At 43.1% G+C, this 22,876-nt stretch overlaps 1 protein-coding gene across 2 annotated transcripts in view; it reads right to left on the bottom strand.

Annotated features, from left to right (window-relative positions):
- LOC126236825 (glutamate receptor ionotropic, kainate 2-like) overlaps window positions 1–22,876 on the bottom strand; it is a 320,846-nt gene that overhangs the window by 116,328 nt on the left and 181,642 nt on the right. For both annotated transcript variants that reach the window (XM_049946425.1, XM_049946426.1), the window contains 2 exons: window positions 14,310–14,528; window positions 3,079–3,288 (listed from right to left, as the gene is read on the bottom strand). In XM_049946425.1, coding sequence (XP_049802382.1) covers window positions 3,079–3,288; window positions 14,310–14,528 — 429 coding nt within the window. The remainder of the gene's footprint in view (window positions 1–3,078; window positions 3,289–14,309; window positions 14,529–22,876) is intronic.

The raw sequence follows: 22,876 nt of genomic DNA, 5'->3' as shown, positions 1-22,876 counted from the left end.
ATTTATCAACCGGTTTCACTTATTACAAGCATCATCACTGGAGGACAAGTAGTACAGTGAGAAATCGAAATGTCAATATCAATTTGGGCGTGATTACATGTTCATATAAATAAAAGTCATGGTGAAGTACATACAAACAATAAAACTCACTACAATGCGATTCACTCCTACAGGTACCGTCATGAATAGAAGATAACAAATATTATGCATATAACAGCAAACAATAACAGGTATATATCATATATTATCAATTTATCTGTTTAATAATTTGCATCTGACACTTGGGCTTCAGAGCCTAACGCAGCCTTCATAACACCTCAGCTCATACCTCAACGTCATCTCCAGGAGTGTCTGAGTACCGAAAGCCGCTACCACCACGTACAGAAGGGCTTAGATATAAGCTGTTTCTAAAAAAAGTGATACCAGTTATTACTGGCCACGTCGTCGTTTGAGCCGATGATCCTCCCTGAAATTTGTTGCTCTCAAGGAAACTATAGCGATGACTCCTGTCATAACCAGGTTTTCTTTATCATTTTTGTGAATTGAAAGTTGAGACCAGTATCCAGACTCTCGGACTGTACAAGGCAGTCGAAATCTCCCGCTGCACCATTGAAATACCCACACTGAAAACTGATGCAACACAAATATTTACAAAGCTAGCTAGGTCGTCAAAACCGTTACTGTTTTAAGAGCTAAATGAAAAATGTAAGTAATTCCATTGCAAGTTGTTGGGACTACCTAAGGAATTACCGACCGCTGGATGTTTCTCAGATATCGTAGGATGGCAGCACGAGGGTTCACATATTTGGCACAACACTTACCTGGCGATCAATCACGAATTTCAAAACCAGAACCATACTTATCCTTCAAGGAGCTACTTCGTTGTCTTGAAGTAAAGGTCGTCAAGTTTCCTATTTTCGTCAGGTAAGAATCTTATCAAAATATAGCTTCAGGTTGATGGTGTTACTCGCATGGTACCTGAGATGATTTCCTTGCTGAAGTTTGCCGAGGAATCCCGTATTCTCACACAGTTTTCCAAATGTCCTCACGAAGCTAAGTGAGCTCCGTTACAATTTTCCAACAAAGGGAAAATCGCTGGTGCTTCCGCGAATAAAATTTCTAAAACTACTGTTACTAAAACTACTGCTAACTGCTGTCGTCATGAACGTGCCATAGCGCTCTCTCTCTCTCTCTCTCTCTCTCTCTGTATATATATATATATATATATATATATATATATATATATATATATATATGTGTGTGTGTGTGTGAAGAACTATGAGTTTTCACATTTTTGTAATCTAATCGTAGTGGAGCACAATTCAGATGAATTCGAGAGACCAAATGAACTACGACAAAGCTCCGAGTCTTTCGATTTGATGCCATTTCGACGTGTTTCGGTTTCGCTTCTTATTTATTCTAGAAGCTCACATTTTTGGCCTCAAGAAGGTGACCTGATGGCGTTCCAGTCCTTTCCACCATATAAAAATCGGAGTTGCTCACCTGCTATCAAGTCCTTGATCGTTAAGTTAGTAAACAACATTACTAACCTCTAGACTATTTATTGCTTTCCTCAAGAAGACATTTGGTGCCGTGTCTGACGGAAGTAGCTGCTTCGGTAGTTGATTCAGTCGATACCGACAGCTTTCTCGGCGCTGCCAACCTTGTCAACCTTAGCTATAACAGACGACACTGTTTTCAGTGCGTCTAGGTAGTTTGTAAACGATGTCATATTACTAGTTTCAAATTCTGGGAAGTGGATATTCCGTGTATATTGGTCAGAAATAGAGGGTGAAGTTAAGACGGACTTAATATTCGTATGTTTACAAAATGTCCGTGTACTAGTACAAGTATTAAGCGTCACAATACACAATACCAAGGGTGGGCGAGAGGAGAGGGGGGGGGGCGCATTTGCCTACCTTTTGAAGATATCGTAATTTAGTGATGTACTTTATATTTTAAAATTTTGAAAAAAAATTAAAGCTTTTAATGAATTCTTATACCAGATTCCCTAATCGTTTTAAATTTTTCAGTAAAACTTAGCCCAAAATTTAAGTCTTATAAGTTGAGAATGTGACTTTTCACGACAAATGTCATATCATGTGTTCAGATTCAGGACCTATTCTTACCCACAGATACACACACGCACACACACACACACACACACACACATGCGAATAAAAGTCAACGACAATTTTAAATTTCTTTTGGTTGGTCATAAAGTTCCCTTCCAAATGGTGTACACATAAAGGATAAAGATTTGGTATTGCAATGATCGTGAAAAAAGGATATCTTCACTTTTCGGACGCTGCTTGTACATCAGTATTTATTTAAAAGTACGTTGCTCATAAAGTTAACGGCATGTAACGAAATTTATTTATTTTCTAATTTCTTTTGTGTTGGGCTTAAAGTACCCCTCCCTACCCTCCTCTCTCCTTTCCTTCCTGCCAAGTGGGATTAGCCGAGCGGTCTAGGGCGTTGCAGTCATGGCATGTGCGGCTGGTCCCGGCGGCGGTCCTAGCCCTCCCTCGGGCATGTGTGTGTGTGTTTGTCCTTAGGTTAATTTAAGTTAAGTAGTGTGTAAGCTTAGGGACTGATGCCCTGAGCAGTTAAGTCCCATAAGATTTCACACACCTTTGAACATTTTTCCCTTCCTTTCTCCTAGGTAGTACACGTTACGGAAAATTGGGATATACGTTGGTACTGAACGAATAATACGCAAACGGAATTGAAAAAATAATCTCTTCATGCAGTCGTATCAGAAATAATTGAAAACGGGAATTAGGGCAGAAAGACTGGCAATAAAAATACATCACTTCTGATGGCAGTCCGGTGGCTTGACGGATGTAAGTTTGTATGCCTACCTGTAGCCGACAACACTGCTTTTTATGTTGTCCGAATATCGTTGTCGTCTCTCGCAGCTTTCCGTTAATTACAAATATATTTTGTGATTATTTGTAAGCAAATGCTATTGTGCAGTCAAATAAAATCGAGTAGTTTTTGTATCTTGTGTCTCTCTGTTTCTAAATGGTAGCTTCGTCAGTATACCAGATTAGACTTGCTTCAGGATGGCATTACCCCTGCCATCAGCTCGCCGACGAGGCCGTTCCAGTTCCCCGTCTTCTCGTCTACGCCGCCGTACTTCCCATCGGGCGCCAGCTTGAACTCGAACGTGAAGTTGAGAATCTCGGCGATCTGCGCAATCAGGTCCATCGAGTAGCCCTCGTACCGGTCGTTGCCGACACGCGGGGGGCTGGTCGGCAGCTTCTCCCTCAGGTACGGCGGGCCCTGCGACAAAATTCCATTCGGTAAAGGCCAGATAGTAGGGTGGGGACTAAATTCGGTATGGAGCAGGTGCGGTAGGTTACAGGTGATAAAACAGGTAGATCTCAAGGATTTATCTCAGGGTATAACGAAAAAGAGCAGTTAGATTTTCCAGGGAAAGGATGAGGAGTATTTGGGAATGAAGAGAAGGGTGGATACTGAAATTATAAATAAATTAGCCTCTCGCTGCAACGATGTTTCTTAATATTTTTTGGCATAGTCGATTACAGGACTACCAGCACTGCCTTCATATGCACCTATTCGCAAAACAAATTTTTTCACAAATTACGTCACGGCAGTGCATATACACTGAGGAGACAAACGTCAGATGCATCTGCAAACATCGTGTCAGACACCCTTTTTTTTTTGCGTGGCGTAGTTTAGCAACATGACACAGCATGGACTCAATAAGTCGTTGTAACTCCCCTGCAGAAATATTGAGCCATGCTGCCTGCATCTATAGCCGTCCATAACTGCGAAAGCGTTGCTTGTGCAGGATGTTATTAAAAAACTGACCTCTGGATTATGTCTCATAAATGTTCGATAGAATTCATATCGGGTGATCTGGGTGGACAAATCATTCGCTCGAATTGTCCAGACAGTTCTTCAAACCAGTTGCGAACAATAGTGGCCTGCTGACAAGAAATCATTGTTTGATAACACTAAATCCATGAATGGCTGCCAATGATTACCAACTAGTAAGCCAATGATCGGTTCAGTAGGACCAGGGGACCCAGTCCATGCCATGTAAACACAGCTCACACCATTATGGAGCCCACTATATCCATGAATGGCTGCGAATGATTACCAAGTAGTCAGTCAATGATCGGTTCAGTTGGACCAGGGGACCCAGTCCATGCCATGTAAACACAGCTCACACCTTTATGGAGCCCACTAAATTCACGAATGGCTGCGAATATTACCAAGTAGTCAGTCAATGATGGGTTCAGTTAGAGCAGGGGACCCAGTCCATGCCATGTAAACACAGCTCACACCATTATGGAGCCCACTAAATCCATGAATGGCTGCGAATGATTACCAACTAGTCAGTCAATGATCGGTTCAGTGGGACCAGGGGACCCAGTCCATGCCATGTAAACACAGCTCACACCATTATGGAGCCCACTATATCCATGAATGGCTGCGAATGATTACCAAGTAGTCAGTCAATGATCGGTTCAGTTGGACCAGGGGACCGAGTACATGCCATGTAAACACAGCTCACACCTTTATGGAGCCCACTAAATCCATGAATGGCAGCGAATGATTACCAACTAGTCAGTCAAACATCGGTTCAGTGAGACCAGGGGACCCAGTCCATGCCATGCAAACACAGCTCACACCATTATGGAGCCCACTATATCCACGAATGGCTGCGAATGATTACCAAGTAGTCAGTCAATGATCAGTTCAGTTGGAACAGGGGACCGAGTCCATGCCACATAAACACAGCTCACGCCTTTATGGAGCCCACTAAATTCACGAATGGCTGCGAATATTACCAAGTAGTCAGTCAATGATCGGTTCAGTTAGAGCAGGGGACCCAGTCCATGCCATGTAAACACAGCTCACACCATTATGGAGCCCACTATATCCATGAATGGCTGCGAATGATTACCAAGTAGTCAGTCAATGATCGGTTCAGTTGGACCAGGGGACCCAGTCCATGCCATGTAAACACAGCTCACACCTTTATGGAGCCCACTAAATTCACGAATGGTTGCGAATATTACCAAGTAGTCAGTCAATGATGGGTTCAGTTAGAGCAGGGGACCCAGTCCATGCCATGTAAACACAGCTCACACCATTATGGAGCCCACTAAATCCATGAATGGCTGCGAATGATTACCAACTAGTCAGTCAATGATCGGTTCAGTGGGACCAGGGGACCCAGTCCATGCCATGTAAACACAGCTCACACCATTATGGAGCCCACTATATCCATGAATGGCTGCGAATGATTACCAAGTAGTCAGTCAATGATCGGTTCAGTTGGACCAGGGGACCGAGTACATGCCATGTAAACACAGCTCACACCTTTATGGAGCCCACTAAATCCATGAATGGCAGCGAATGATTACCAACTAGTCAGTCAAACATCGGTTCAGTGAGACCAGGGGACCCAGTCCATGCCATGTAAACACAGCTCACACCATTATGGAGCCCACTATATCCATGAATGGCTGCGAATGATTACCAAGTAGTCAGTCAATGATCAGTTCAGTTGGACCAGGGGACCGAGTCCATGCCATGTAAACACAGCTCACGCCTTTATGGAGCCCACTAAATTCACGAATGGCTGCGAATATTACCAAGTAGTCAGTCAATGATCGGTTCAGTTAGAGCAGGGGACCCAGTCCATGCCATGTAAACACAGCTCACACCATTATGGAGCGCACTAAATCCATGAATGTCTGCGAATGATTACCAAGTAGTCAGTCAATGATCGGTTCAGTGGGACCAGGGGACCCAGTCCATGGACATGTAAACACAGCTCACACCATTATGGAGCCCACTATATCCATGAATGGCTGCGACTGATTACCAAGTAGTCCGTCAATGATCGGTTCAGTTGAACTAGGGGACCCAGTCCATGCTATGTAAGCACATCTCACACCATTATGGAGCCCACTAAATCCATGAATGGCTGCGAATGATTGTCAACTAGTCAGTCAATGATCGGTTCAGTGAGACGAGGGGACCCAGTCCATGCCATGTAAACACAGCTCACACCATTATGGAGCCCACTAAATCCATGAATGGCTGCGAATGATTACCAATTAGTCAGTCAATGATCGGTTCAGTTGGACCAGGGGACCCAGTCCATGCATAACACAGCTCACACCTTTATGGAGCCCACAAAATTCACGAATTGCTGCGAATATTACCAAGTAGTCAGTCAATGATCGGTTCAGTTAGAGGAGGGGGACCCAGTCGATACCATGTAAACGCAGTCACACCATTATGGAGCCCACTATATCCATGAATGGCTGCGAATGATTACCAAGTAGTCAGTCAATGATCGGTTCAGTTGGACCAGGGGACCGAGTACATGCCATGTAAACACAGCTCACACCTTTATGGAGCCCACTAAATCCATGAATGGCTGCGAATGATTACCAACTAGTCAGTCAAACATCGGTTCAGTGAGACCAGGGGACCCAGTCCATGCCATGTAAACACAGCTCACACCATTATGGAGCCCACTATATCCATGAATGGCTGCGAATGATTACCAAGTAGTCAGTCAATGATCAGTTCAGTTGGACCAGGGGACCCAGTCCATGCATGTAAACGCAGCTCACACCTTTATGGAGGCCACAAAATTCACGAATGGCTGCGAATATTACCAAGTAGTCAGTCAATGATCGGTTCAGTTAGAGCAGGGGGACCCAGTCGATACCATGTAAACACAGCTCACAGCATTATGGAGCCCACTATATCCATGAATGGCTGCGAATGATTACCAACTAGTCAGTCAATGATCGGTTCAGTTAGAGCAGGGGACCCAGTCCATGCCATGTAAACACAGCTCACACCATTATGGAGCCGCTACCACCACACCACCACGAGCTTGCACATTCCATGGCTTCGTGGGGCTGCGCCACGCTCGAACCCTACCATCAGCTCTTACCAACAGAAATCGGGACTCTTAGACCAGGCCACGGTTTTCCAGTCGTTTAAGATCCAACCGATTCGGTCACGAGCCCACGAGAGGCACTGCAGGTGATGTCGTGCTGTGAGCAAAGGCAGTCGCGTCGGTTGCCTGCTGTCATACCCATTAACGCCAGATTTCGCCCCACTATCCTAACGAATAAATTCGTCGTACGTCTCACATTGATTTCTGCGGTTATTTCAATATAGCAAATATACTCAAATATACACAAATATACTCAAACACCTCTGCATTCGGTTGTTGAGTGAAGGCTGTTAGAAACTGCATTGTCTGTGGTGAAAGGTAGTGCCTGAAATTTGGTATTCTCGAAACACTCTTGACACTGTCGATCTCAGAATGGAATGTCCATGCCTCTAGTGCCAACTACCATTCCGCGTTCAAAATTCCCATCGTGCAGCCATAATCATGTCGGAAACCTTTTCACACGAGTCACCTGAAAACAAACGACAGCTCTGCCAATGCTGTGTCCGTCTATACCTTGTGTACTATCGCCATCTGTAAATGTGTTTGTGAAACCCAGCTCGCGCTATTCGTCCACGAGACTCAGAGGGCCATAGACACGGGTTCCCAGGTAGATGCCGTGTTTCTTGACTTCCGCGTTCGATACAGTTTCCCACAGTCGTTTAATGAACAAAGTAAGAGCATATGGACTACCAGACCAATTGTGTGATTGGATTGAAGAGTTCCTATATAACAGAACGCAGCATGTCATTCTCAATGGAGAGAAGTCTTCCGAAGTAAGAGTGATTACAGGTGTGCCGCAGGGGAGTGTCGTAGGACCGTTGCTATTCACAATATATATAAATGACCTTGTGGATAACATCGGAAGTTCACTTGAGGCTTTTTGCGGATGATGCTGTAGTATATCGAGAGGTTGTATCATTGGAAAATTGTACTGATATGCATGAGGATCTGCAAAGAATTGACGCACGGTGCAGGGAATGGCAATTGAGTATCATTGTAGACAAGTGTAATGTGCTGCGAATACATAGAAAGAAAGATCCTTTATCATTTAGGTACAATATAGCAGATCAGCAACTGGAAGCAGTTAATTCCATAAATTATCTGGGAGTAGGCATTAGGAGTGATTTAAAATGGAATGACCATATAAAATCAATCGTCGGTATAGCAGATGCCAGACTGAGATTCATTGGAAGAATCCTAAGGAAATGCAGTCCGAAAATAAGGGAAATAGATTACAGTACACTTATTCGCCCAGTGCTTGAATACTGCTCACCGGTGTGGGATCCATGACAGATGGGATTGATAGAGGAGATAGAGAAGATCCAACGGAGAGCAGCGCGCTTGGGTTACTGGGTCATTCAGTAATCGCGAAAGCGTTACGGAGATGATAGAAAAACTCCAGTGGAAGACTCTGCAAGAGAGACGCTCAGTAGCTCTGTACGGGCTTTTGTTGAAGTTTCGAAAACATACCTTCACCGAGGAGTCAAGCAGTATATTGCTCCCTCCTACGTATATCTCGCGAAGAGACCATGAGGATAAAATCAGAGAGATCAGAGCCCACACAGAGGAATACCGACAATATTTCTTTCCACGAACAATACGAGACTGGAATAGGAAGGAGAACCGATAGAGGTACTCAAGGTGCCCTCCGCCACACACCGTCAGGTGGCTTGCGGAGTATGGATGTAGATGTAGATGTGCGTATCGCTATCCCACGACTTTCCTCACCTCACTGTACAACGTAACAGCATTATGGAGGAGCGGAGCAGGTTGCGCTATTTTGTTCTTCTTGATTTTTTCCAGCTTTGCTTCTGTTGATTTTCTTATGTGGAAACACTGGTACATAGTTTCAGCACCTTTAAAACTAAGTAGTTAAGGCTTCTCACTATTTGTCTATTTATGAAAAAAATATTTAGTCCAGTAATACCACATGGCCTAAGCTGCCCCATTCAAGGGGCAAGTTAGCCCATCAGTGAGAGCAAGTTGGTCCATTTAATTTTATCATTGAATTTAACTGAAAATATATAGGCTTTAAAACTTACTCTTTATTTTAATACAAATTCCTGCAAATGCACGACAAACTTTACAGTCTTTAATTTGTATTATCATTGTTATAATAAAAGTTAGAATAATATGTCCAGATCTTTCATCGGTTTTCGTCTCAATGCTCGATAGATGTCTTCACAGCTCAAACATCCATAAAAATGTTATTTCATGTAATTTTTAACAAATGAGAGATGAGCACACAACTTGTGCATTGAATCCATTCTTGGATTGCTTTGAGAAAATTGTTTAAGAAATCTAAGGCACAGGGCATCCTCGTCCTCATCTCCTTCATCTTGAAGAACGTTCTTACGAATGCCTAATTTCTTTCTGTCCTTTCTTTGAGAAGTTTTACCATATGATTTGTCTTAACTATGACGACCAATTCCTTTTACACGGAATATTCATATTTCTCCTTAAAATGTTTTCTTTTCTGTCTGTGGAGGCTTGTTGTTCGTGCTGTAATACGTCTTTCACTGGAGTGTCTGTCAGTACTGCTCAAGTTCTTTTTCGTTCGTTGATTGTCTTTCTTCTCTATTGAGATTTCTAAAATGGCCTGACTTCTTCAGGCGTTGGAAAGCACGGTTCGTCGGCTGCTGTGACGTCTAATTTAACGAGCGCGCTTGCTGACAGCATAGGCCTGCCATTGTATTCGTGAACAGTCAATTAAACCACAACCAATGGCATTAGGATTCGGCGTATCTGTTATGTACGAGTATGAAGGCAGGAAGTCACTATCATTGATAATGTTCCTGTTTAAGGGGGAGATGTCTGCATTTTGAATCTAGTCAATGTATTTCTGGGTGCAAATGCGTTTGGCAGTGCAATTTTCACAATGCCTGGAAGGTCGTACATTATCATTCGTCGCTTGCTTGCTGCCACCCATGCATCACACACTGAGTTTACAAAATTTTTAAAGGGGCCATAAGCAGTTCTCTCTATGGACTGTAGTTTGTTGCTACAGTGATGTCGAAAAGACAAAACTGTAACACAATTTTCCTTTCAAAAATCTAATACTTCAGCCGATAAATGGGAACTATGGTTGTCAATTAATACCAAGAAAGGAAAGTCTTCTGAGCAGTGATCATGTGATACAAAATGTTGTATATTTTTCAAGAAGCTAGTTTCTGTCATCCACTCTCAGTCTCAGGGGGATGGCTTGACAGTCTTTGATGCACGCCGAGTGCGCGTATTTCCGTTGTTCTCCTCGTACAGTTTGTAACACGGGAGGACTTCGTTTCGTCCCTCAACCGGGGCTGCAGAACGGAGAAGAAATAGTTAATACACCTATTTTGTGTATGTGATACGGGCGATTTCGACCAGAAACTTTCAGCAGAATGATGATATTGCTGCAAGCTGCGGGCATTCGGGTTCTATTCATACACTGATTTTCAGAATTGAAGCAACAAACGGAAATTTTGCAAGGTTGCGTTTATTTTGCCCGAAACAGTACAAAGAGGTGATAAAGTAGGACCAGGGTACAGAACACAGAACGTAATCAACTGCACATGCATAAGTATAGGCAAAGAGTTCTTCGTTTCTTTTTTTTTTTTTTTTTTTTTTTCAAACTAAACGCGTCTGCACACACATTCAGACTACTGTTAATGTGCTCAGTATGAAGCGTGACCGCCTCTAGCATCCACACAGATTTGCCAACGATGAGTCTGCTGCGAATGATGTCATGAATCTCATGTTGAGGCAATAACGCCCATTCTTTGCGCATAGTTGCTAGGGAGTGTTTGAGAGTGGATGGTGGATGCTGACGTAATGCAATCCGCCTCCCTAGTGCGTCCCAGACATGCCTTATATGATTACAATCGAGAGAGCGAGCAGACCACCCCATGCCTGCACTATCTTCCGTTTCCAAGAACACGCCAACCATCCTTGCTCTGTGAGGTCGAGAATTATCTTCCAGCAGTACGAAGTCTGGGCCCACAGCATCTAGTAACAGCCTCGTATGAGGTCCCAAGATCTCGTCACGATACCTGACAGTAGGTAAACCCTGTCAGTTCACCCATACAATTTCATGAAGAGGTTTTCGGTTGGTCAACACAATCCCTGTCCACATCATTAGGGATCCTAATGGGTCCCTTCCCACAATGTCTGGGTCCCCAAATCGTATTCCAGGTTCCGTTCAGATGCGAATCCGTCGAAAGCACTCTCCAGGCCAAATCGGGATTAATCTGTGAAAATAACATTGGTCCACCGTCCGACCGCCCATGTCACATGTTAACGACTCCAGTCTAAATCGTCCCTTCTGTGAAGACGCATCAGAGCTACAGATACAACAGGTCTCCAACAATAAAGGCCAGTCAGCTGAAGTCTTCTGTATACACTCTGCCTCGATGCACCAAGTCCAGTGGATACTGCTGGGTCAGATGCCAGTTGCCGTGCAGTATTCAGGCGATACCCTCGTGCCCTTACAGCCGACGGTACTCTATTTCTGATGTCCACGTGGTCGGCCCTGCTGTGGTCTTCGGGATACAGTTCCGGTTTCTATAAACTGTCACCACATCCGAGAAACAACAGAACGATTCACGTTAAGCCATCGGGCCCCATCAACTGTCCTGCTTCCATTCTTCCTATAGCCCCTCGCCTCAGGGAGTCTGGTGGGAGTCTTCTCTGTGCGCCGTCTTTGACTATGTACACAGTGACTGTGGATATTGGACTACCCAGCAAACACTATCCCGTTCGATAGGTGCCCTCACGTCATCGTTGGTATGTTTGTCCGTTGACCGGCATGCCATCTTCCGTGCACAATACGGTTGTACAGACGTCTGTTCACAGTTCGTATGATTATATCGAGAATTAGACATAGGAATGGGAAATGGTGGTGTGTTGCTTTAACTTTGGTTACCAGTGTATTATAAGAAAACTGGGATAGTGTTGAAATTACGTAAAATCGTGTCCTTTCGCGTCACTTTATGTGCATTGGACTTGCGTTTGTTGGTGTTGTGCTGCTTTCAATTGCTTGAGAACTCGTGGTGGTGGGTAAATATCTCCTGGTTAACCATCCGTCAAGTCAAGTGACTTACCAGCAGTTTCTCTCACTTGCTAATCTTTTTCTAAACTACTTATAAAATTCTTTTTACTAGGGAGGGATGTTAGATGTTGTGATTTGATGTTGTCCTAAAATATAACTGTTGACTTGTTCATCACGTATGTTCATGTATTTTTTTCATAAATTTGAGTTTCTCGAATTCATTGTCTTACACCTTCTTTGTTCACAAATTATACCACGCGTACCGCAATTCTATGTTTGAATACATAATATCTGCATCATACAAGATGTGCACCATTTACTTCTACTCCAATCTGATCAAGACTGGTGCAACGCATCATTGCAGTGCGTTATTCATTTTTTTTGCAAGAATTTTCAGTAAGTCCATGTAAGGCATCTGTAAAGAAGTTTGAGGAGTTACACAACTGCGGAGACGGCACCATAGTAAACTTTCGCCTTCACCAAACAAGTTCACTACACTGAGTTGATAAGTCATGGGATACCTCCCAATATCACGTCGGACCTCCTTTTTCCCGGCATACTGCAGCTACTCGACGTGGCATGGACTCCGTAAGTCGTTGGAACCTCCCTGCAGAAATATTGAGCCACACTACCCCTACAGCCTCCAAAACTGCGAAAGCGTTGCTGGTGCAGGATGTTGTGCAAAAACTGACATCCCGAGTATGTCCCATAAACTTTTTTGGAATTCAAGTCGGGCTATCTGGGTGGACACATCATTCGTTCGAAATGTCCAGAGTATTTTTCAAATCAGTTGAGAATAGTTGTGGCCTGGTGACATGAAAACATTGTTTGGGAACATGAAATCCATGATTTGGTGCAAATAGTCTTCAGGTTGCCGAACATTACCATTTCCAGTCAATGATCAATTCAGTTGGACCATGCTATGTAAACACAGTCCACACATTTATGGAGCTACTGCCATCTTGAACAGTGCATGGCTTCGAGGGGTCTGCGCCACAGTCGATCCCTACCATCAGTTCTTACCAACTGAAATCGGAACTCATTTGAGCAGGCCACGGTTTTCCAGTCATCTAGGGTACAACCAATATGGTCACGAGCCGAGGAGACGCGCAGCAAGGGATGCCGTGCTGTTAGCAAAGGCATTGGTGTTGATAGTCTGCTGCCATACCCCATTAACGTCAAATTTCATAGCACTGTCCTAACGGATACGCTCGTCATACATCCCACATTGATTTCTGTGGTTATTTCACACAGTTTTCCTTGTTTCTCAGCACTGACAGCTCTACGGAAACGCCGCTGTCCTCGGTCCTTAATTGAAGGGCATGGGCCTCTGCGTTGTCCGTGGTGAGAGATAATGTCTGAAATTTGATATTCTCGGCACACTCTTGACATTGTGGATCGCGGAATATTGAATCCTTTAACGATTTCCGAAATGACGTCTAGCTACAACTACTACTCCGTGTAGAGAGCCTGTTAATACCCGTCGCGCGGCCATAATCTCGTCGGAAACCTTTTCAGATGAATCACCTGAGTACAAATGACGGTTCCGCCAATGCACTGACCTTTTGTAACTTGTATACGCGATACTGTCGCCATCTGTATACGAGATGCCTATAGCTATCCCACGACTTGTGTGGCCTCAATGTATTTTCAGGCTAGTGAGTAGTGTATGCAACAGACGAATCGAGCTTATCAGACAATATTTTAAGTCACCTGTGGTTGTGTGATACGAGGTTAACGGTTAATGATGTAACTGAAAACCCAATTGTGCTACTTTAGAACCCCCCGTCCTCTTCCTTTCGTTGCCCTTTGTGCAATCGTTGCCGTATGCATGATGCATGCTCAATTTTATGTCAGATCACGCTAGTAATTGTTCATATCCAGTGTCTGGGCTTGTATCTCAGGGTATTAACAGGCTTCATGATCTTGTATGGACACTCAGGCAGAGTTGCAAAGGAATGGCATATATATATATATATATATATATATATATATATATATATATATATATATATATATATATATGGTACTGATCAAAACAAATATATATATATATATATATATATATATATATATATAAGTGAATAACTTTTTTAGTTTTATTTTCTTTTGATCAGTACCAGACCTTGTAACAATATGGGTAGCTTTTTTGTGCAGTCTGTACAACCTAGATATAGCTTCACATGGATAATTATACAAATTACAGATTTTTTATGAAAACAATTCTCGAGAACTGTGACCAACACAGGACTGCAGATATTGCTTAAGGTTACAGTAGGGCAGTAGTCCTACACGTGCGGGCGGTGCCCCAGTACTGACCAGTCTAGAGGAGACGATGAGGTGCCGGCCCTGGATGATGTTCTGCGTCTCCTCCAGCGTCTGCGTCTCCGTCCTGGTACCCAGGAAGCCCTCCTCCGGCGTCCAGGTGCCGACCCTCTTGAAGCCAGCCGCTGACAGCTCCAGCACCTCCAGCTCGAAGCCCATTCGCCGACCTCTCGCGTCGAACTTAATTTCTCCAGAAATGCCTTCGTGCCGCATCTGCTCAGATAGAGTAAGACACAAGATGAACCTTTTCCAGACTACAGACAGTGACAGCGTAAGGTCAAATTTTGTATAACCTCATAAGTTTATCATAACAAACCTTATGTCAACTGATATGCACTACTGGTCATTAAAATTGTTACACCAAGAAGAAATACAGATGATAAACGGGTATTCATTGGAGAAATATATTATACTAGAACTGACATGTGGTTACATTTTCACGCAATTTGGGTGCATAGATCCAGAGAAAGCAGTACCCAGCACAAACACTTCTCGCCGTAATAACGGCCTTGATACGCCGAGGCATTGAGTGAAACAGAGCTTGGATGGCGTGTACATGTACAGCTGCCCATGACACCACAGGTCATCAAGAGTAGTGACTGGTGTATTGTGACGAGCCAGTTGTTCGGCCACCATTGACCAGACGTTTTCAATTGGTGAGAGATCTGGAGAATGTGCTGGCCAGGGCAGCAGTCGAACATTTTCTGCATCCACAAAGGCCCGTACAGGACCTGCAAAATGCGGTCGTGCATTATCCTGCTGAAACGTAGGGTTTCGCAGGGATCGAATTAAGGGTAGAGCCACGGGTCGTAACACATCTGAAATGTAACGTTCACTGTTCAAAGTGCCGTCAATGCGAACAAGAGGCGACCGAGACGTGTAACACAAATGGCACGCCATATTATCACGCCGGCTGATACGCCAGTATGGCGATAACGAATACACGCTCCCAATGTGCGTTCACCACGATGTCGTCAAACACGGATGCGACCATCATGATGCTGTAAACAGAACCTGGATTCATTCGAAAAAACGACGTTTTGCCATTCGTGCACCCAGGTTCGTCGTTGAGTAAACCATCGCAGGCGCTCCTGTCTGTGATGCAGCGTCAAGGGTAACCGCAGCCACGGTCTCCGAGCTGATAGTCCATGCTGTTGCAAACGTTGTCGAACTGTTCGTGGAGATGGTTGTTGTCTTGCAAACGTCCCCATCTGTTGACTCAGGGATCGAGACGTGGCTGCAGGATTCGTTACAGTCATGCGGATAAGATGCCTGTCATCTCGACTGCTAGTGATACGAGGCCGTTGGGATCCAGCACGGCGTTCCGTATTACCCTCCTGAACCCACCTATTCCACATTCTGCTAACAGTCATTGGATCTCGACCAACGCGAGCAGCAATGTCGCGATACGATAAACCGCAATCGCGATAGGCTACAATCCGACGTTAATCAAAGTCGGAAACGTGGTGGTACGCATTTCTCCTCCTTACACGAGGCATCACAACAACGTTTCACCAGGCAACGCCGGTCAACTGCTGTTTGTGTATGAGAAATCGGTTGGAAACTTTCCTCATGTAAGCACGTTTTAGGTGTCGCCACCGGCGCCAACCTTGTGTGAATGCTCTGAAAAGTTAATCATTTGCATATCACAGCATCTTCTTCCTGTCGGTTAAATTTCGCGTCTGTAGCACGTCATCTTCGTGGTGTAGCTATTTTGATGGCCAGTAGTGTATAAGGGGCGATGAAATAGTTTCCGTTTCAGGACGTTGCTGCATGGTAAATGCAACATAGCGCGACTCGGATGCAGGGATATAAGCAACGAAATGTAGGCAAGGGGTTAGTGTGACTTTCGTGTGTTTACGATGTGCGTGCGATAAATGCTGATACGTGAACTACGACGACGATAATGACAGAAGCTGAAGAAATGAGTTAAAATTTATGCTACCGCTGGGACTTGAAACTGTGTCTTCTGCTTAGTAGGCAGATGTGCTAGCCACTACACCCAGCTTGGCCGTACCTCAGTTACAGGCAGGATTTCTCCATTGCAAAGGGGGGGGGGTGCTATTCCAATAACGGAGAGCCTCGGCAAGATTGACGATTTAAGAAGTGGAAAATGGGTTGACAAAGTGATTTGTAGTTTGTGTTAGGGAGGGAAATGGACTAGTGTAGTCCGTGCAGGTGCGTTAGCTATACTGTTACAGTAGGGTAATATCTAGCACATGTGCCTAGTTAAGCAGGAGACCCAGGTTTGACTCCTGGTGGTGGCACAACTTTTAATTCATTTCTTGAACGTCTGTCAGTGTAGGAGATAAAGTTAAGACTCATGTGTCAGAACGAAAATTTAATTCCATCATATCAATACGGCGACTTTATTAGTAAATGTGTCCAAACCGGACCGATGTCTATTATTCTTTTCTTATCTGCCGAAGGATAAATACCGGTAGGCATCCATTGGAGAATGAGGAATACCTGTGTGAAATATTGCGAAAAGAGGTGTCACTGCTTCATGATAACGCACGTCCCCATATTGCAAATATTGTAATTTTGTAACACGACGTTACGCCAACACAACTGGGAGACTCTCGAACATGCACCCTATAGTTCTGATCTCTCCCCATGCGATTGTGATGCCTCCAGTTCCTTCAAAAAGGCCTTGAAGGGACGAGGACGTACATCAGGCTACTTCACGCGGCAGGACACGGACATCTTCAACCTTGTGCGTCGTTGGAATGATTGCCTTAATGGTCACAGCAATTTGACCTTGTTGGCATACCGATTTTGGACCGTACGGCCTTCGAAAAGAAACTTTTTGATCGACCGTTCTAGACAGAACGAACGTGGAGGACTTGCCTTAGATATCACTCTTCGGAGGTCTGTTGTTAAATGAATCCTTATCAAAACATTTGAAGACGTGGAAAGTATAATGTGGTACTCCCTCTATCTGTTCATAAACGATGTTAACTCAGTGAGTAGTTTCCACGTTCGCAAAGTGTGTGTAACGCCTCTGCTATGGCCGCATTTTTCAAAAGCTTTTCTAACTTAATATTGTGCACCATCGCTAAGGGAAACAATGATGGATGTGGTCGAGTCTTCTGCACAGTACACTCATATAAAAGAAGTAACGTCCTATTGGTGGAAAAACTGGGAGTCATATTCAAACTGCAAGACTTTGTTTATTGTATTAAATATTTACCGTGTTGGTAATTATAAGTAAAAAGCTAAAGCTCCGCCTACTAGCCTGTTGGGCCATTCAGCACCGACTGGCCGCCATGTTATCGTCATGCAAATGGCGCGGAGGGACGTGGGTTTGGCACAGTGCAGTCCTGACCGTTGTCAGCTTCCCAGATCTTGGGGCCGTTACTTCTCAGTTGGTATCACAAGGTTGAGCGCACCCCGTTCTTGTCCTCCCAGCAAGGAAAATCGCTAGCAATACTGGGATTTGAAAGCGAGTCCTCCGCATAGGTGCCAGACACGCAGACTACATAGTTACGGAGATAAACATGGCTGTAAATAGGTAAGGCCTCAGAAGCTGGTACCTGGTAGTCGGTCTGTGGTTCTCAATTTTGCACACACAATCGTTGGGCAGAGAACTCATTATAACCCTGTAGCCAAGGTTGACAATATCTCACATGTTATGGTGGCGGCACATTCTGTCTGAAGTGTGGACCGTTAGGGAGTGGAGGCTTGGGTGCGGTTACAGTGGACTGACAAGAAAAACCGAAGAGTCTTTACACGCCTGGCTGCTCTTCTTGTACCAAGGTATATGCATTGCGTGAGAATTCTGTAGAAGCTGGTAACGTCTTCTGCGGATGCATCAAGATGTTGCATGAAAGTGCAATCTTGTAGGATATCTATTTAAAATCGTTTTACTATTGAGTCTTGGACTAATTTTCAGTGTTTTTGCTTGCAGTTCATGAGGCCTTTCAAGTATGGTGTTGCTTTAATATCTAGATTATTATTGTTTAAATTAAGAAAATGTGTGTCTCGTATTGTTTTGATGTTTATTCAGTATACTGGAAAATTTAATGTACGCAGTTAAGGGATTCTGGTAGGTGACTTTTTTTTACTGACCACGTGGATGCAGTCAGAGTCTGTCGATTTTCTGACACGAACTGATCGATAATGTAGGCAATAAATGATACAAAACTGTTCTTTTCTATGAAACCCAGGGAAGTGGCATAGTGGTCAGTAAAGTGAACTCACTTTTGGGAGGATGACAGTTCAAATCCAGGAGTGGGAGTGATTAGTAGATCTAGTACTTAATTTAGTGCAAACATATGAAAGCCAAGTTAAATATTCTATTGTCATTTTGTAAACTGTTAGTTTTCTTGTTGTTGCCCCCAGTGTTAATTGTTTTATTATTGTGCTGAAAAAATTGTAATTAATTTATTGTGTAGTTCTAATGCTCCTGCTTCAGAAACTATAACTAAGCCATATATTTAAATTCTGTTTGTCAGATTGTTATTTTTTTAACTGTCAAGGCAGATGTTTATGGCTTGATAAAACGCAACCACCAGCCCAAACCCGACTCTACCAAATCCTACACTACAGCTGGTAGAAGAGCATGCTTGTGTATTGTGCGGGGATGGTGCCCATAGGCTGCTAGTTTTGGATTGTACACAGGAGACTGTGTCTTGCAACCCTGTGTGGTGTTGCAGATATGGTCACTAGGGAAGCGCCAGCTTTAGTGTGGCAGTTCGAGACGGAGCTGTCTTATGAAACAACTATTTGTGAGCGTGCACCTGTGAATACGGTGGCAGAGCGATCAAGCAGGTTATGGACGAACCAGAGCCATTGACTTTGTGACAGCAGATGGACATGAATAATCAATTAAATAGTAACTGATTGGCCATCGTGGGGTCGATTTAGTGTTACAATTTCTCCAACTTGAGTCACCTTCCCAAGGTCTGGTGCATAGGCGGCAAGCAAGGGCAATCCATTAAGCACGTAGAATTAATTATTTGTTGGCAGTAACTGATGGGGCAATTAGGACTCTGTTGAATGAGTTACCCAAGGAAATGGCAAGGATAAAAGTCATATTTAGAGATTTGTTAGCAGCGTCTTCCTTGCAGGGTAGCTGGATGTTTTAAACTTCGTGTGAGCACATGAGGTTAAACAAGTGGATAAAATAGAGGTGTCAGAACAGTAGGGTAGTGCATGGCAAACGCAATTCACCGTGATACCCCATTTGTTAGTAGGTATGTTCAATAAAAAGAAATTTTCGATGGATTTAATTACCAATACAGGCAAGTGTTTCTGTAGTATGATATTAACGATGGGACAGGAGCAAGTGTTCGCCGTGAGAGATGTGGAAGCCTTGCAGCTGATGTATCCTCATGTTGGAGGTAGACTGGCAAGCAGGACTGCGAGAGCCGTAGTTGTCAGAGATACTGTAGCAACTTCCTGCCAACAGTTAAGTAAATGGATAGTTCCTGCAAGGGCAATGTAGAAATTGATTGGCCTATATTACAGATGTGAACTGTGAAAAAACGAACCTTTTCAGTGATAACTGGGTTCACACAGCTGCATGCGTATTTTGTCTTCCAGCCACAGAAGTTGAGGTAGTGGTTGGTATTGTGGAAAGCTAATCATTTTGTGATCGAAACCCTTTCCTTGTCCACATTTGCTGACTAAAATGTATAATAAATAATAAAAAATATATAAGAAATGTGGTTCTGCCTTGAGCAAAAGCATTTTTTGTTGTTTTACTACACATACATGTATCAGAGAAGTTTCTCCATCTTCAATAAGTTTTATTTATTATATATCGAACAGTATACAAATATTTTATGCATTATGATATTTATCAGTTTCTTGAGATTATAGTATTTCCATGACAGAAATATTGAAATGAAAAATAAATATGTACCTTATTATTCATTCATTCATTCATTTCATTGTTGCCCTTATGGACAGTGTTTGAACTCGAAAATCACATGATGACACAATTTTCACTTCTTTCCTCTCTTCCTCTTCTCTTCCCAAAATCTCTTCATCCTTTGGCTGTGCTCCTGTTTCCTTTGCTCTGTCCATAATGTTCCTGTCTTCTTTCTCTCCTTTACAATAAATTTTGCACTCCTAACTTTGTTTCTGAAGTATTTCCTGTCTCCTATCATTTGCCTGTTGATCCCTATCTGCCTTAAGTCTTCGTCTATTTCATGATACCAATTTGTTTTCTTGCTTGAGCTGTTTACTACATCAAAAATTTTCTTTGTAAGTCGGTTGTTGTCCATTCTCTGTATGTGCCCATAGAAAGTTAATCTGCGTTTTCTGATCGCGTCTGTTAGTCTGTCAGTGTGCTGGTACAGCTCTTTGGTAGGTCGCTTCATCCATATGCCATCTCTGTGAATTGGTCCAAATATTTTTCTGAGAATTTTGCGTTCTATTTTTTCTGTGTCTATGATGCCTGATGCTCCAATTGTGGTTGTTTCTGACGCGTACAATGCTTCTGGTAATACAACTGTTTTGTAGTGCCTAAGTTTGGCCTGCCTCGATATGCTTTTCTTATTATAATGTGACCATGTGAGTTTGTATGCCTTCTGGAGTTTCTTCGTTCGTTCCATGTTAGCCGCCTTGTTTGATCCTCCCATTTGTATGTACTCCCCTAAATACTTAAATTTTTCGACTCTTTCTACGGATCCATATACAGTATGCATGGTGTGTACATTGTTGGTCTGTCGTTCCATATATTGTGTCTTCTCGTAAGATACCTGCAGACCTGTTTTGGCAGCTATTTCATGCAAGCATTCCAGTGCTTCCTTTGCCTCCTGTGTATTATTGCTGAGTATGGCTATATCATCTGCAAATGCCAGACATTTTATGATTGTTTTGGTTTCACGTGTTCTTCCCAGCTGTATTCCTTTAACTTGTTCCTCCCACTGCTTGATAATTTTGTCTAACACCATGTTGAACAGGATTGGTGAGAGCCCGTCTCCTTGTCGGACACCTGTGTGTATGTGGAAGGGTTCCGAAATTTCTCCCATGAACTTAATCTTGGAGGTAGTGTCTGTAAGCGTCTGTTGTATAAGTGTCCTGGTTTTTCTGTCGATACCATATTCTTCCAGTACGTCAAAGAGTGTCTGTCTGTCTATGGAATCATATGCTTTTTTAAAGTCCACAAAGGTAACTACAGTGTTTCTTGCCTGTCTGACTTTCAAAAGTGTTCTCAGGTTCCATATCTGTTCGATGCATGATCTCCCTTTTCTGAAGCCCGCCTGGTATTCCCCAATTTGCAGATCTGCTTGTGGTTCTAGTCTGTTTAATAGCACCTTAGAGAAAATTTTGTATGTAACTGGTACTAGCGAAATGCCTCTGTAATTGTTTGGATCTGACTTATCACCCTTTTTATGTAACGGATGGATCAATGCACATTTCCATTCCTCTGGCACTTTCTCTGTGATCCAAATTTCGGAGATAATCTTATGGATTTTTTTGGTGATGTTTTCATCTTGGAGTTTCCAGATCTCGGCGATAATACCATCTTCTCCGGCAGCTCTGTTATTTTTCATTTGTTTTATGATTTCCTCTATCTCTTCTATTGTGGGTGGATCAGAATCGGCATTAGATGTGGTCTTTTGGAATGTTAATTTTCCTGTAGGTTTTTTGCAATTAAGAAGTTTATCAAAGTAATGTTTGAGAATTTTACAGTTTTCTTTTGTGTTTGTTTCCATGGATCCATCTTTTCTTCGGAAGCAGAGGCTAGGGGGTTGATAGCCCTTAATATTTTCTTTGAAAGTTCTGTAAAAATTTCTTGTGTTATTTCTTTTGAAATCTTCCTCAATTTCTTTTAGTCTGTTATTGTCATATGCTCGTTTTTCCCTTCTGATTTCCTTCGATGCTAGTTTCTGAACTTCGTGAAATTCTTTCCATGTTTCTGAATTTCTGTAGCTACTGAACTTGTCCCATGCTTGCTTTCTTCTCTCAATGGCTTCATCACAATTTGCGTTCCACCACCTATGTTTGCGTTTTCTAGGTGGTTGTCCCCAGCACATAGTCTTCTGAACTGCCTTCGCCAGATCTGTCCATGTGTCTATTGAATGCCTATTAATTTCTTCAACGATTTTATCCCTGTTTATCTTCAAGTATTCCGGATCAGGTTTGACTATTTTGTTTTGCGCTGTCTGTTTCAGTCTTGGGATTGGCCTAATCTTAACTTGTAGCAAATAATGATCAGACTCGAAGACTCCTTTACGTGTTCTGACATTTAGAATTTCCCGCGAATTTTTCTTGGATATGGCCACATGATCAATCTGAAATTCTCCCCACACTGTGTTGGGTGCTTTCCATGTTGTAAGTTTTCGTCTTGGTTTTTGAAATTGTGTTGACATGATTTTGAGGTTAAAGTTTTGACAATATTTTATGAGATGTTCCCCATTTCTGTTCGTGCGAATATGTGCTGAGTATGGGCCTGTTATTTCTCTGAATTTTCTCTCCTTACCAAGCTGCGCATTGAAATCACCCATTAAAATTTTCACATGTCTTTCTGGTACGTTGTTAGTTACTTCCTCCTTGTCTTCCCAGAAGTCTTCAATTTCTTGTGGCTTCTTTCTGTTATGGTCATT

This window comes from Schistocerca nitens, chromosome 2, assembly GCF_023898315.1.
Source record: "Schistocerca nitens isolate TAMUIC-IGC-003100 chromosome 2, iqSchNite1.1, whole genome shotgun sequence".
Taxonomy (NCBI): domain Eukaryota; kingdom Metazoa; phylum Arthropoda; class Insecta; order Orthoptera; family Acrididae; genus Schistocerca; species Schistocerca nitens.
This window is presented reverse-complemented; position numbering and strand designations above follow the sequence as displayed.